The following is a 15617-nucleotide window of genomic DNA, read 5'->3' on the forward strand; positions in this document are numbered from 1 at the left end:
GTCGGTGTCGAGTGGACGTTAAACCCCATTCTCTCCCTCTCTCTATAATCAAACGTACCCTCTTTTCTTGAGACAAGACAGTAGGCGGCACCTGCATCTGGCAACCCGTTATTCCGAATGTCCGTTGGTGTGACAGTCCTTTATTCCTAGTGTCCGTTGGTGTGACAGTCCGTTATTCCTAGTGTCCGTTGGTGTCACAGTCCGTTATTCCTAGTGTCCGTTGGTGTGACAGTCCGTTATTCCTACTGACCGTTGGTGTGACAGTCCGTTATTCCGATGTCTTGTTAGATCACGTTTGGTCCCAGTCCAAAATGTTTCCAGGTTGTCATACATGAATTGAATAGCAGATCAGCTTAGTATGCGGAAGCCGTCTTAGTGTTTTGATAATCGAGTATACGAATACAATAAGCAAGATGGCGTGATCTAGGACAACGTATGTACAGACTAGTCAACATAAAATGTCTGTAAGATAAAAAAAAAGTTGTTGATCAAATTGACTGAAATTTGGTGTGCAGCCACCCTAAAACCCACACCTGGAAAATAGTCAAGTCATCCGTACGACCACAATATGTGGACCAGGTGCAAAGATTATATTATTTGTCATACTGAAATATTTTCATTATATTCTTTTTATATTCAATCAACCTCGGCGTTGGGTGGCTAAATGGTAAGCGTGTGCGCGCTGTATCATAAAAGTCTGTCATTGAGTCGACTGGGGTGGTTTCGATTTCCCGGTTGTACGTGACAAGGAGTAGGATCGCCTGTCCAACCTCGTGGGTTTTCTCCGGGTCCTCCAGTTTCCTCCCACTGCTAAAGACCCCTACGCGCAAGTGAATTATTGAGATAAAAAATTAAACCATATGTTAGTCCCAAAATGACGTAGTTTGTGTCGAGTGGACGTTAAACCCCATTTCTCTCTCTCTCAATCAATCTGATATTTGTTTTATATTTAACTGACACATGGGGTGGCTAGGACATTAATAGAATACGAGGTGGCTACGAAACTTTTCAGGGTATTATTTTATTAGGCTGAAATATAAGGTGGCTAAGAATCTTTCCTGGTTTTATTTTATTAGGCTGAAATACGAGGTGGCTACGAAACTTTTCAGGTTTTTTTAATATATTAAGCTGGTTTAGTGACTTTGCAAGGTTTTAATTTTCGTATTTTCATTATTTCATTTTCATTATTATCATTATATACGTGTATATTTACTGACACATAGAGAGGCGAGGGAACTGTCCACATTGTTATTCTGCATATGTAACTGACACGGGGATTGGTAGGAAACTTTACGTGGTGTCATTTCAATATTTAACTGAAATATGGAATAGATAATACTATCCAATACAATCGAATACTACCACATAATACATCCCTACCTACTATCTAATACCACCGGATACTACCCATACTACCGAATACTACCCAATACCACCGAATATTACCACATAATACATTCCTACCTATTATCCATCACCACCGGATACTACCGAATACTATCAATACCACCGGATACTACCGAATACTATCAATACTACCCAATACCACCGAATACTACCACATACTACATCCCTACCTACTATCTAATACCACCGGATACTACCCATACTACCCAATACCACCGAATACTACCACATAATACATTCCTACCTATTATCCATCACCACCGGATACTACCGAATACTATCAATACCACCGGATACTACCGAATACTATCAATACTACCCAATACCACCGAATACTACCACATACTACATCCCTACCTACTATCTAATACCACCGGATAATACCCATACTACCGAATACTACCCAATACTTTCGAATATTACCACATAATACATTCCTACCTATTATCCATCACCACCGGATACTACCGAATACTATCAATACCACCGGATACTACCGAATACTATCAATACTACCCAATACCACCGAATACTACCACATACTACATCCCTGCCTACTATATAATACCACCGGATAGTACCGAATACCACCGACTACTACCGGATACTACCGAATACCACCGAATACTACCAAATACCACCGAACAATACCGAATACTACATTATCATTGTGAAAAATGACAAGAATACTTCCATCATATAAAACAAAATAATTCCGACTTTATCTGTTTATCAATATAAAATTATTTTATAAAGTATGTAAAAGCCCTACCACTGAAGTACATCCAGATTACATCATCGTCGCTAGAGGTCATGTTGTGAAAAACTATACTAACGTGGTCGGCGGTAAACGGAGCCCCAGTGCTATCTGTAAATACACCATCATCGTTACAGGAGTACATACGTTGGTCGTCAAGTAGCACTGTTACCCTGTTACATGAATCGCCGCTCAAGGAGATGTACCTGATGTACATGGTGACATCACTGAAACTATTACGACAAAATGGATGGTCAATGCCTCTTGTCGTTTCGATTGTCTCCCTTAATCAAACACTACTTAATGGGGCAATAGGTAAGATTAGATAAAGAGCTGACAGTTCTCGCTCTAACAGTTACAAAATAGGTAATAAAAACAGAATATGCTGAACATTTCAGTCAAATTGCTTCACTCTAAACCTCGATATTAGCGATACAATTTTAGCCAAGTCTCGATTATCCATTTTTACGTTAAATTTTTCATCACAAAATGTATTCAAATCCACTATATATCATAGGCTAACGATGAAATCGAGAGTTGATTATGGTCTGGACTGGTTAATTAATGTTTTCATGTGGACGTATATTGTCGTCGCCCCTGTCCGTCCGGACGTCCACAATTGTTTGTGGACACTCTACAGGTCACAATTTTGACGAAACTTGAAATATAGGTTTATCTCCAAAAGATCTCAGTTGCGTTCGATAATGGCGTGTATCGGACCGTAACTTCATGGATTATGGGCCCTGATTGTACGGAAAATCGTGTTTTGAGCTTGTGGACCCTATAGAGGTCACTATTTTTATCCGATTTTGTTGAAACGTGAAATTTAAGTTTATAACCCAAAGATCTCGGTTCCTTTTGATATTCACGCATATTGGGCCGTAATTTCCTGAATTATGGCCCCTGATTGTATGGAAAATCGCGTTTTTAGCTTGTGAACCCAGAAGAGGTCATAATTTTTATCCGATTTAAAAGAATATTTTAATATATCACCGTTACACCCTAAGGATGATTGAGTTTGAATTTCGTAAAAATCGGGCCCAAAATGACAGACGAAATGGCCGCCCCTCGTACTCAAATTTCTATCCGATTTTGATGAAACTAAAAACATATCTTTATATCCCACAGATCTCAGCCCCTTTTGATATTTGCGCATTTCAGACCATAACTTTCTGGATTATTGCCCCTGATTGTACAAAAAATCCAGTTTGTTTGTAGCTTGTTCTCTATCCATCTCATGCAAAATGTGGGCGTATCCTGCCTGGCAGCCGCTGGTTATTTATTTTTATATAGTTTATCTCCTATTTTTCACCATATGTTTGGCGCTATGGATGGATATATGCGCTTTATAAATATACATTATTATTATTATTATTATTATTAGTGTTATTATTATTATTATTATTATTATTATTAGTGTTGGCGTGTCATTAAAGCTCATTTTATTCTATTCATTTTGAAAACTCGAGGTGTCAATCGTGAATTGTGGCGCATATCTGGACCCAAATACATCATTGAATTTTATCAGCTATATCATTCCAACAACGAACAAGCATGACCCCTGTTTGTTTCCGAATATTGCGAAAAATCGCTTGTATGACCACTGGCGCCGCCCTCTCCCCACTACAACTAGTCAGTCCTTAAGACCCCTGACGTCCCTCCTCCCACTACAACCTACAACTAGTTAGTCCTTATGACCGACGTCCACCCTCCCACTACAACTAGTCAGTCCTTATGACCCCTGACGTCCCCCCTCCCACTACAACTAGTCAGTCCTTATGACCGACGCCCCCCCCCCCCCGCTACAAACATTTATCTCTTATGACCCCTGGCACCCCCTCCCACTACAACCAGTCAGATCTTATGATCTCTGACGCCGCCCTCCTCCCACTAAAACCAGGCATATCTTATGACGCCTGTTACATAGGATCAAAGGATCTAATGATAAGGAAGATTGTGGATTTGAATTCTTTATTTCAACAATGCAGGAACAAACATTAAGAGTATTATATCTATAATTGTAACAACCAATACATCACACAGGAACATAACATATCATAACAGATTGTAGTCATTACCGCCATCGTCCCAATTCACGTCTGCTTCCATTTTCACATGCCCTTGTTCTGTCTTGAAAAGCAGTCTCCGATCTACGATCTCGATAAACTTGCCTCTAGGGAAGCTTGTCTTTTAGTAAGCCTGTCTGACTTATGTTTCTACCTGAGATCATTTATAACGGTCAAGGTGTTATCAACAACCTTATTAGCGTTTAATAGCCATTCACAAGTTATAATAAATATACAATAGTAGCCTTCATTTAACTGACAGGCATATAATATGCTCTTATAATAGTAGGAGATAGTGTCTAATATTATAACTTAAAGCGATAATTTCGTATTTATAAGTTATATTTTTAAAATGTATTAAAAGAAAGCCTTAAAATAGATAGTATCTATAAACAGTCCTAATCCTATAATTCACTATTACCAGTTGAGAAATTGGCAAAATATCATTTTCAACTTCAAATACAAACGTTTGAAGATAGCTATTCCATGGGGGGGGGGGGGGGGTAGAAGAAGAAGGGAGGTAATTGTGTTATTATTTCCTGGTTGAATGATTTTTAAGTGTAAGAATAATACCTATGATCGTATAATAGTGAGTTGACAACCTATTGATCGAGAAAAAGACATAGAAATAATTATGTTTTGACTTTCTTAGAAATGTTATAGTGTGTATTTCTATATATTTTATTACTATTTAATTTTAGTCAAAATAGCAATTGACCAATGTCCGAATTGATATCTCACTAATCTTTCAAGTCTTTTAACTGTTTCGGTTTATATTTAATATAACGATATATATTACGTAATTATAGTTAACACTCGTTCTTGGTATGTCCATATCTTCTTCTGTATTTAAACATCTGTTCCCTATTTACAATTTAACATCTCTGATCAAATATTATTATATAATTATTTTAATCCTAAGCTTGTATATATGTTCTATATTCTACTGTAACTTTAGTCTGGTGACCGGCTCGCCCTAGCGATACCTATCTCGTTATTGTGACCGTTAGCCAGTTTGGACACTCGTTTATTAAAAGTGCAATTTTAACTATTTATCTGAGTTTTCGTCGTTAGTGTTGGAATAAGCTACAACCCCCAGAAAACAGCACTTCGGCAGAAAATATGAAATTCTCGCTTTAATAATTAGATGTGTGATACACTGCACGAATCGAAGGAGAGATTTGTATTTTATTCAGGTCGTCGAAACACTTATTAATTTGGTATACATTTCTATATTTAGATGAGTAGCTACCTGCGAGGTTATGCACGAGGAGAAAGTTTGGAGAAGTTTATAGATAGAGAGATCCGGCCTCCAAAAGATTTTAAAGATCGTGTTAATCATACGGTCGATCAATTAGTTCGATATTTACACAAGATGCCTGGTTATAATATTCAGGAAGTGGTCAAGGTAAAAATAATTAAAATAAGACAAGTATTGTTATGTAGTGTTAACTGTTCATCCACCCGATCACAAGTCTAGCTAATTAATGACGTTGCTTTTGGTGAATCAGCATCTGAATCGGCCTCCATGGATCAGCGTCATATGGAGTGCCCCTAGGACCAGCGCTCCGCCATATCCCATTCTGCCTGTAAACCAACCCGATTAGTAAGCTAAGCGTCTGTAAACTATACCAATGATATGCTCATGACACGCATCTTTTTTGACACCCCCTCCCCCCGTTCGCCATTCCAAAATTCACGCGCAGTGAATAATTGAATTAATGTTACACCATACGTTAGCCTCTAAAAGACTTGTTTGTACCTAATCAATCGTTGTTTTGATAAAAAAAAATATTGTTAATTTTGCTTACTGGCCCCGATCTGATTCGCGTTCAGCTTTGCTACGTGGAACTATATAGGACCATCTCTTATCTCGAAACACGGCGGGTTGAGAGATGAGGTTTGTTATCTACTTTCTAGATAGATCATGTTAAAGTTGTGGTTATATGGAGTCGAGGCTCTTTTAAGAGGTAAAACATCTAGGTAGACAAATACACACTCATTGTTGTCAGTACGTGAACTAATTGTTGTCAGTACGTGAACTAATTGTTGTCAGTACGTGAACTAATTGTTGTCAGTACGTGAACTAATTGTTGTCAGTACGTGAACTAATTGTTGTAAAATAAACTAATGATGTATTTTAATGACAGTAGTAATTTAATCTGAATGCTAGTGCACTGATAATCTCCCTGATTCAGATATATTCAATAAATTTTATTTTGAGAAATCGGCTATAATTTTCTATATTTGCTTGTAGAGTGGTTCGTTGGGAAAGGGAACATCTGTTCTGAGTGATGCTGATGCTGATATGGTAGTTTTCTTCAATGGTTATACGGATATTGAGAGTTTGATTGCAGATAAACTACAAATTATACGGGATGTTAGGCAATATATGTGTAATCCCAACCCAGGATGGTTTAGTTGGTTATTTTCGTCAAAACCCGAATGGGTGGACTCCATACGTGTATTAAGATGTAACAATTATTTCATCAAATTTGTGGTATACGTTCAGTACAAGGGTAGAAGTGAGCCTGTTGAAGTCGACGTTCTACCTGCAATGGATGTAGTCGCCAGACACGGTAAGACACAGAGCTTAATTACTCGTAATTCCTAATGCCATAAATTGGGTTAGGTGTTATAATATGCCAGTCGCTAGTGTTACATTATTAGGGTGAGAGACCTTAGACAATAGGCTGACCGATTCCTGACCGATGTGTAGCCAACATCAATATGATATTGGTGAAATAATCTATCAATGACAGCTGATTCATTGCGTAGTTCTTCATTTTAATATATTAATAATAATATCAATAATATATGTATACGCATACTTTAATTAATTTATACCAAATCTAAGTTTAGTATAAATTGGCTGAGGTTGTTGAGACAAATCAGTGGAGCTTGGGGGCTCGCCCGAGAAGGTTCTCTCGGTTTCGAGAAGACGGAGAACGCGCAGACAGGCGTATGGACTCACCCGAGTTCAACCGCTGCCTTGGCAGAGAGGCGGAATGGTAGAGTTAACATATTTATGTACCGTCTTGATGAGTTCCTGTATATATTCCTAAGTACCTGTATTGCTGTTGTAGTTATGTAGATGTGTTGTATTCTGTTTCGATGTAAATAAACCATATATTTATTAAACTAACCTCTGTTATCACTAAGAAAGTGTTACACTAGATTGTTTTATGTGATACCACAATTCTATTTCTGTGATAACATTACAGAAAGGTAGCTAGCCAACGAAACATACGTCCACAGTAGCTATAAAGTCGTCATATATTTGGACAGTTAATATCATTGTTAAAATTCATTGGTATTAGAATGTTCACAAGATTCTATAAAGTGAAACAAGGACCATAACTCCAGTAATTATCAAACGTTGTTGAAATTAATAGGCTTATTTGGTTTACTAATCAGCAAATATGGCATATCAATTTCAAACAGATCGCAATGTCACACACGGTTCATAACTCTAGAAGTAGTCAGCGTTATAATTCCAGTAACTTAAATAATGCTTAACAATCCCACATAAATTGGATGATAACAATTGTTGTTCGAGTTTTTACAAAATGTTTCAATGTGAAACACGGATCATAATTAACGAGAATTATTGAAATTTAATAGATTTTATCGTTTTACTTTAAATAATACATTCCATACCTATCAGATGATAACTATTGTCGTCAGGGCGTTCACAAGCTCCTGCAAAATGAAACAAGGGCCATAACTCTAGAAGTAATAACGAATTCTTTCACTTATTTCACTAATGCATATCAATTTCATACGGATCAGATAATAAACATTTGTCGTTAGAGTCCTCATAAGGTTTGTACAGTAAAACAATCCACAGGATTTGTTATAGACCGGAGACGACTGGAGTCCAGCCATGAAACTATTCATTTGTTTTTTCGGACAACTAGTATCATTATGTATAGCAATCGTTGTGAAACTAAATCGCAGGAATTTTTATTTTGACAGATTTTACATATTTTTGAAACAGGTTTCGAAGTGTTTTGGTTCTCTTATGCAAAATCTTTTTCGACGTTCCAAAGTAAAAGTTCGGTGCTAAGACCACCTAAAGATAAATTTTAAATGTTCCTATTATTAATTAGAACAGGTTTAGCTTTAGTTGTTTATATTTTTACGCTGACATTTATCGCTTTAAATCTTCCTAGTGCAAAAACGGAAAATTTGACCTTTTGATCTCCGGGGTCATAAAGAACAAAGGTGAATTTAGCAAGTTTACATTTTTATTGAAAGGGTGATTACTTTCGATCTTTTTCAGCATGTTTCCATGATACAAGAATGGCTGCGCATTCACTGTCAGTGCAAATGACCTCATTTGATATTTGACCCCGAATATCTCGAAAACGCCCCAATGGCGGATTGATTACCACTCGGCATCGTATTCTACGCAAAATATTCCACTAGAAACGTTGGGTCTGGTTTTGTGCCAACCCATTTGATGGACACAACCCGCACTGAGCCACCAGACTATTAAAATTCAATAGTCTTAATTTTATGCAGATCGACGGACCAATTATGCGTTAATTATGATTCAGCGTTCTTAGTCTAACTTAGTTCTTAGTAGGATACTATCGTCCAGTCATTAGTCCAATAAAATGGGGATTATGAAAGTGTAAATAATCTTATCATAACAATCTATAACACCATTGTTGCGTATTTAATCCATTTTGACCCCTTTAAGCTGGATTCCCACGAATTCGTTGAAAACGACCTCCTTTAATCCGTTACGGTCAATGATTGCGCCTTCGTGGGAATACCCCCCCCCCCTTTAAAAAAACAACCTGTATTGTAAATAACATATCTATGCAAATCTGATGATAATTGTGTTTTGTGGATTCTTCATAAGAAATTGTGGACGACGGACGGACGAATGTAACGCCAATATACGACAAAAGTTCCATGTGGGCATATCTAAAGAAGATATGCGTGAACGATGCATTATGCAAGAACTCAATTCACATATTGTTGGCTTCAAACTTTATAAATTAAACCTGTATTAACATGATAACACCTATAATCAAAACTCTAGACATTTATTAACGTAATAAGCATATTATCAACTAGCTAGGTCACCGGATGTTCGCGATTAAAATGAATTATCAAGTACCGTTGCTACGATAATGAACTATCTACGCTATATCTTCAAACATATCTAGTAGATTAACTGAGTATCGCTCAACTTTATTCTATACAATATTTTATATTACAACACATGGGAATAGAGGACATCGTTATTATATACATCATTTATATTACAACAGTGGGGGATATAAGTCAATTTATGAGAAAAGAGGACACCGTTATCATATACATCGTTTACATTACAACAGGTGGGGATATGCCGTTAGTTTATCGAGAAATGAAAAATAAATCAAGTGATGTCAGGAGCCACTACTCCGTTTGTTTCTGTAAACAACAACTGGAAATGATTCGACCAAAACCAGCTAAAGTTAAAGACTTAATTCGTTTACTTAAATACTGGTAAAAGGTAATGCAAATACTTTATATTTCCCTATATATATTACTTTTTATATATAACTTTATATATTACTTTTTATATATTACTTTATATATTACTTTTTATATAACTTTATATATTACTTTATATACTACTTTATATAATACCTGATATATTACTTGATATATTATAGTATAAAATATAAAAATAACACCGATTTGCTTCTACTTGTTATATTATACTATAATATATGATACTGTACAGTAGAACAACCAGTTACTACTGCTAATACTTGAAATATTACTTTATATACTACTTTATATATTACTTGATATATCCCTTGATATATTACTTTATATATTATATATATAATTACTTGATTTATTACTTGATATACTACTTTATATAATACTTGATATTACATAATACTGTTCTTAATAAATAAACATTTTTTATATATATTACACATACTGTGCATAACAATTACTCTATATGATACACATACTGTGCATAACAATTACTTTACTGTGCATTATAAATACTTTAAAATATCATAAATAATTTATACAATACATTTACTATCTATAATAAATACTTTACTGTGGAAGTAATAATGACTTCCGCAGGAAGCTAGAGTTTATATAAGGAGTTTATATAAGTAACAATTGCTGCTGTCATTCGGTATAGTTTATGGAAGGAACAATGACTTCCACAACACGCTATATAAGTGGCAATAGCTGCAAGAACTGACCTGAGTTCATAAAGTAACAATGACTCCCACACCTCGCACGAGTTTATATACGTAACAATGACTTCCATTCCCCGCCCGCGGCTTTATGTAAGCAACAATGACTCCCACAACTCGCTAGTGTTTTTCATAAGTAACATGTATTCTTCTAAAGGTCTAGATATCAGTTCAGGAGTTCACACAAACCAATAGTTATATGAAATTTTTGACAATTATTTCAGACTAATGGGCTAAACATGGCGTCGTATTGTTGTGAGGTAATGGGGCTGTATATTTATGACAAACATCTGAACAGAAAAACTAACTTTGATATGAAAACTGGTTTTTCTAAAGCTATGGAGTTGTTTAGTTCCTATGGACAGCTACAGATCACAATACCGGGAATCTATGACATAAATAATTGGTAAGCTGAATTATAATCAACTTGTTGTGAGTGAAATCGTGGTTTTAATAACGGAGTAATCGAGGCCAGTCGTAGCAATCGTGTTGATCGCATGGAAACGTATCCGAACGTATCTACACGTACCAGATCGTGGACAAATATATTTTATCACCCAATAATACATTCTACAGTAGATATCGCTTGTGTGATATATTTCATAATCTACTGCGATATCTCCTTAGGAGATATCGCTTTACATGAATTTAATTGGTCAGTTGAAAAGGAACTACTTTTTTTATTTTCAAAGAACAGTTCATTTCTTATTTAAAGTAACTTTTTTTAAATTAAAAATGAACTATTGTTATTCAATTGACCTTGATGGAAACACTGGGTCAATATAAAGGACTTTGCAATGGTTGAATTGCTGTCAAAAAATGATGTATCACTACGCCATAATGTTCAGTAAAAGTTAAATCTACAGCAAAGAATTATATTTATCTATTGGTGCATGTAAGAAGGAATTGGGTGATAAATAAAATCTCCTACTCGTCTTTTTTTATATCAAAAATATCAAACTGTGTTGATATTTTTTGATATCAAAAGAGACTGGTAGGAGATTCTCTATGTATGTAACGCATCGCACGACAGTGGGAACCCAGCATAAACTTAGACGCTTTATCAGCTTATATTCTTCAGTGAACCACGCTGGCTAAGTGTGTAAGACGCTGCCTCGCTAGCCTGGATATCGCGATTTCAATCCTGGCGGTTTCCCCTTGTCAGTGGTGCTGAACGAGTCGCCTGACAAGGATAGCTGCCTTGTCGTTCGGATGGTACGGGAAATCGAGGTCCCGTGTACACATTAAAAATCTCTTTGCAGTTGGAATTCAATATAAGAGTAGGCCATAACGCCGCTGTCTGATCACAATGTCCTTCCTAGCACATTCCCCTTTTATTAATATCATCATTTAAACAGTTCCCCCGTTCGTTCGTTCGTTTCTGGGGTTTTACGTCCACTTCCACCTAAGGTGATATCGTAGACAAGGATGTTTCCTAGGAAACTTACTGGAGGAAGCCGTATGGATTAAGCTTTGGTCCAGTTTAATTTGAGACATAGTGTCTTAGCAGGGAATGCCCAAGTTAAAAATCTCATCGAAAGGAGCGGAGAAAGTTTTGGGGTATACAGTTCCCCCTTCCCAATATCACTTAAATATTAGCATTAACAGCCCCCCCCCCCCCATCCCTCTTAAATATCATTATTAAGAGCTTTGTTTAGGTCTAATTTCGCCTCTAAAACTCTACAGAACGGGTATCGTTTAATTGGGGGTTTTTACCGCTAGAAAGAATTATATTTGTTTCCTTGCATTTGTTCACTTCATTTCCTAAAACAACGCATGTTCTTCACGTTAATCCTTTCACCAAAAAATCGGGTATAGTATAATTGTTTTTTTTTATGGCTAGAAAGAATTAAATGTGTTACTTTTTATCTGTTCAGGTCCGGTTTCTTCCCTTAAACAATGTATGTTCTAAACCACGTTAATCCTTTCACTATTTCACTACAGAACGGGTATCGTTTAATAGGGGCTTTTTGCCACTAGAAAGAATTACATGCGTTTCTTTGCACCTGTTTAGGTCAAGTTACGTCACTAAAACAACGTATGTTCTTGATCCCGTTAATCCCTTCTCTGACACATCTTCACATGACGTCTACAATATAGAAAGATATGCTCGGGCCACACTGAATTGGTTAGATAATGTCCCAATGGAATCCGAGGTATTTATATATTTTGTTTTATTAAAAATGCTTACTATAAACAAGATTTAGATAAATAGCTGGCTGTTCTTGCTATGATAGATACAAACCCATTGGAAATTGCGACCACCCGATATTCTAGAGAGCTTGTCATGTGATTAAATGTCTAATTAATAATTTATAAAACATGTGAAGGCAGATTTAGTTTTTATAAAATGCACAATATTTAAGCCTAGAGCCACGGTGGCTAAATGGGTTAGACGCTGGTCGCGTGTTCGATCCCTGCATTGACCGAAAAGATTCATCGGGATTTTCCGATGTGGTGTCACCTTGTCAATGGTGAAGAACGGAGACCCAGTCGGAGCAGAACGGTAGGACTTTAAACCCAATTTCATATTCATACTAAAGGAAATCTGTTTTTTTTTGCGTTTAGCCAAAAGTTTCCCATCATCTATAGATAACAGATAAAGCTAGCATCCATTGTCTCAGCAAGACTGGCCATTCTCTATATTTATTATAACTTGTGTTTTACAGGGTTATGGTTTGTTATCTAAAATCGGAGCTGTAGCTGCTGCCACTGCTTTTACTTTACTACTTGGATCCAGCACAGCTAACCAAAACTAATTTTTTAAAAATACACCAGTATTGACGTTAAAGATGTATAATGTAAGATTCAGATAAAGAGCTGACAGTTTTCCTATATAGTGGGGTGGATATGTAACATTTTTTGTTCGAGTTGTGCACTTCCGGAAAGAAGCATGAAAATTTGGCCATGGGGGTTTTGGGGTATTCTGATTTCAACAATGGCGGGAACCACGACGCCACTCCAGCCGTTCCCGCCAAAAATAGAGAAATTCAAAATGGCCGCCATAAAACACATTCTCATCCATAAAATTTCTATAATTGCACCGATTTCGATGATCTTGATGTCTATACCTATGATTTTGAGGTCAACGAATCCATCAAAACAGATACGAAAACTCATAATGTTCTCCTTCATAGTGTTTTCTAAAAATGATCATAATTCTAATCGAACGGGTGTATTATTTGCACCTTCTTCTTTGCTAAACGGATGTCAAGAATTCATTATGTTCCATTTCATTGGAAATTAACTATTACTTATCAAAGACAAACTGTCTATATTTCACTTAACGTGATACACAGCATCAATTGCGATCATGTCTTCTGCTGATAATTTCGCCAGCACCTTTGTGTCCTCGAGTTCTGTAGCGAATTTTCTGACACAAGTATCAAAGGACATTGTATCTGCTTTGTGAAAATCTTCCGTGGTTCCATCACAGAAAAGACAAGCTGGTTGACGTGGCTCGTCTGTATCCATGAGACATGCTGAACTGGTTGAACTACGAAGGTGTTTTTTATGCGGTGATTGGGTCGTGTTCATACAAGCCTTTTCTTACAGCTTCCTGGCTCTCTCCACTTTGCTGCATAACACAGGACGTAACAATTTTAATGCCATCTAGCTTTATGCCTTGCCATCGTTTTTTTTTCATGCTATCACCATCATCTAGTCGGGATATGTAAGGGCACTTTGTTCAATTCCTTAAAGACAGATAAATTAGTGGCCAGAGACGAGTAAACTGTTGCTGATGGATTTATGGGTGTTCCACCATGTTCTTGACGCTGAGCACAAATTTCCCAGTTGGTCGGTTTAACAGATGTAACTGTAGCACATGGCCGAGGAGCGGTTTAAGTCTTTTGGACATGGTAGGTGACTGACTAGATGGCCATCACTTGTTTCTGAAAAATAGAATGATACTGATACCTTGTTAAATGTATTTTCACTGAATATATCTGATTTATGAAGGAAGTTCAGACGTTTACTAAATATGTTTACAACACTATCAAGTGCATATATAACACAGTGATTGACATGAAATGTGGACTGTTTGTGTTTGATGAAAAATTGCTAATTTCCACTGAAATGAATTCTTGATATCCGTTTAGCAAAATTATGACCATTTTTAGAAAACATAGGTATAGACATCAAGATCATTGAAATCGGTGCACTTACAGAAATTTTATGGACGAGAACGTGTTTTATGGCGGCCATTTTGAATTTCTCAATTTTTGGCGGGAACGGTTGGAGTGACGTCGTGGTTCTTTCCATTTTTGAAATCAGCATACCCAAAAACCCACATGGCCAAATTTCATGCTTCTTTCCGGAAGTGCACGCCCATTTCACATATCCACCCCACTAATACTTTTGAAAAGACAACATAAAATAAATAATGGAAAGGAAAAAATTTTGAAAATTTCTGTCCAATTACTTCAACGTGAGCGGAATTATGGCCATTTAAGGAACTGTGTAGTCTCATTTTCTGATTAAATTACGAGCTGAAAATCGTGTTTAAATGTTGGGGTTCAGTAAACATAGCCGAGGTTGGTTGGGTCCATGTCTATTATTGGAAACCCTCGTGTAGTGGCTTTTTTTCGTAGATGGTCTCTAATCGCAACAGCCTGCATAGTGCTTGACAACCCAGAGTAGTATATCTGGTTTCAACGGCTACGAATACAGCCAAGAAAGGAGTTTGTAAAGGTTTTAACAGGAATATCTTACTTGGTTTCTGATAGACCTGGATATCAATTATGAACTGTACAATTATTCTGCTAATAATTCTTCTTTATTGACAAATGAAATGAAATATGATTTAATGGCACGTCAGCACCGACAGGGCTATATCGCGCCAAACATAATGGCGATTCTTTCTAGACAGGCTAAATCATATCACAAAATTTTATATGCATAAATAAAAACAATATCACAGTATATCAAATTTAAAAAAATAAAAACAATCTTTTATGCATACAAACAATAAATAGACAATATTACATATATATATATATATATTATATACAAATTAAAATTTATAATAAAACACTGTCTCTTTTAAAAAGTTTAGTATTTCGCAATATAGCCCAGGCTGAGCAAACAAGTAATGCAGGACTTGCAATGGTAATATCGTGATCTTGTATGCTTGAGATGGCTGCTCTCAATCAAAAT

At 36.3% G+C, this 15617-nt stretch overlaps 1 protein-coding gene across 7 annotated transcripts in view; it reads left to right on the plus strand.

Moving 5' to 3' along the window:
- Positions 1–13404, plus strand: part of LOC126810375 (KICSTOR subunit 2) — a 55422-nt gene extending 42018 nt beyond the window's left edge. For 3 of the 7 annotated variants that reach the window (XM_050535415.1, XM_050535421.2, XM_050535406.2), the window contains exons 11-16: positions 5471–5638; positions 6488–6809; positions 9588–9745; positions 10685–10866; positions 12475–12616; positions 13130–13402. In XM_050535415.1, coding sequence (XP_050391372.1) covers positions 5471–5638; positions 6488–6809; positions 9588–9742 — 645 coding nt within the window. In that variant the 3' untranslated portion in view covers positions 9743–9745; positions 10685–10866; positions 12475–12616; positions 13130–13402. Of the gene's footprint in view, positions 1–5470; positions 5639–6487; positions 7372–9587; positions 9746–10684; positions 10867–12474; positions 12617–13129 lie in introns of those variants that run through there. The other 4 variants (XM_050535489.1, XM_050535500.2, XM_050535490.2 and 1 more) reach the window with 2 other exon arrangements.
- The last annotated feature ends 2213 nt before the right edge of the window (positions 13405–15617 follow it).

Source organism: Patella vulgata, chromosome 1, assembly GCF_932274485.2.
Source record: "Patella vulgata chromosome 1, xgPatVulg1.2, whole genome shotgun sequence".
Classification (NCBI taxonomy): Eukaryota; Metazoa; Mollusca; class Gastropoda; family Patellidae; genus Patella; species Patella vulgata.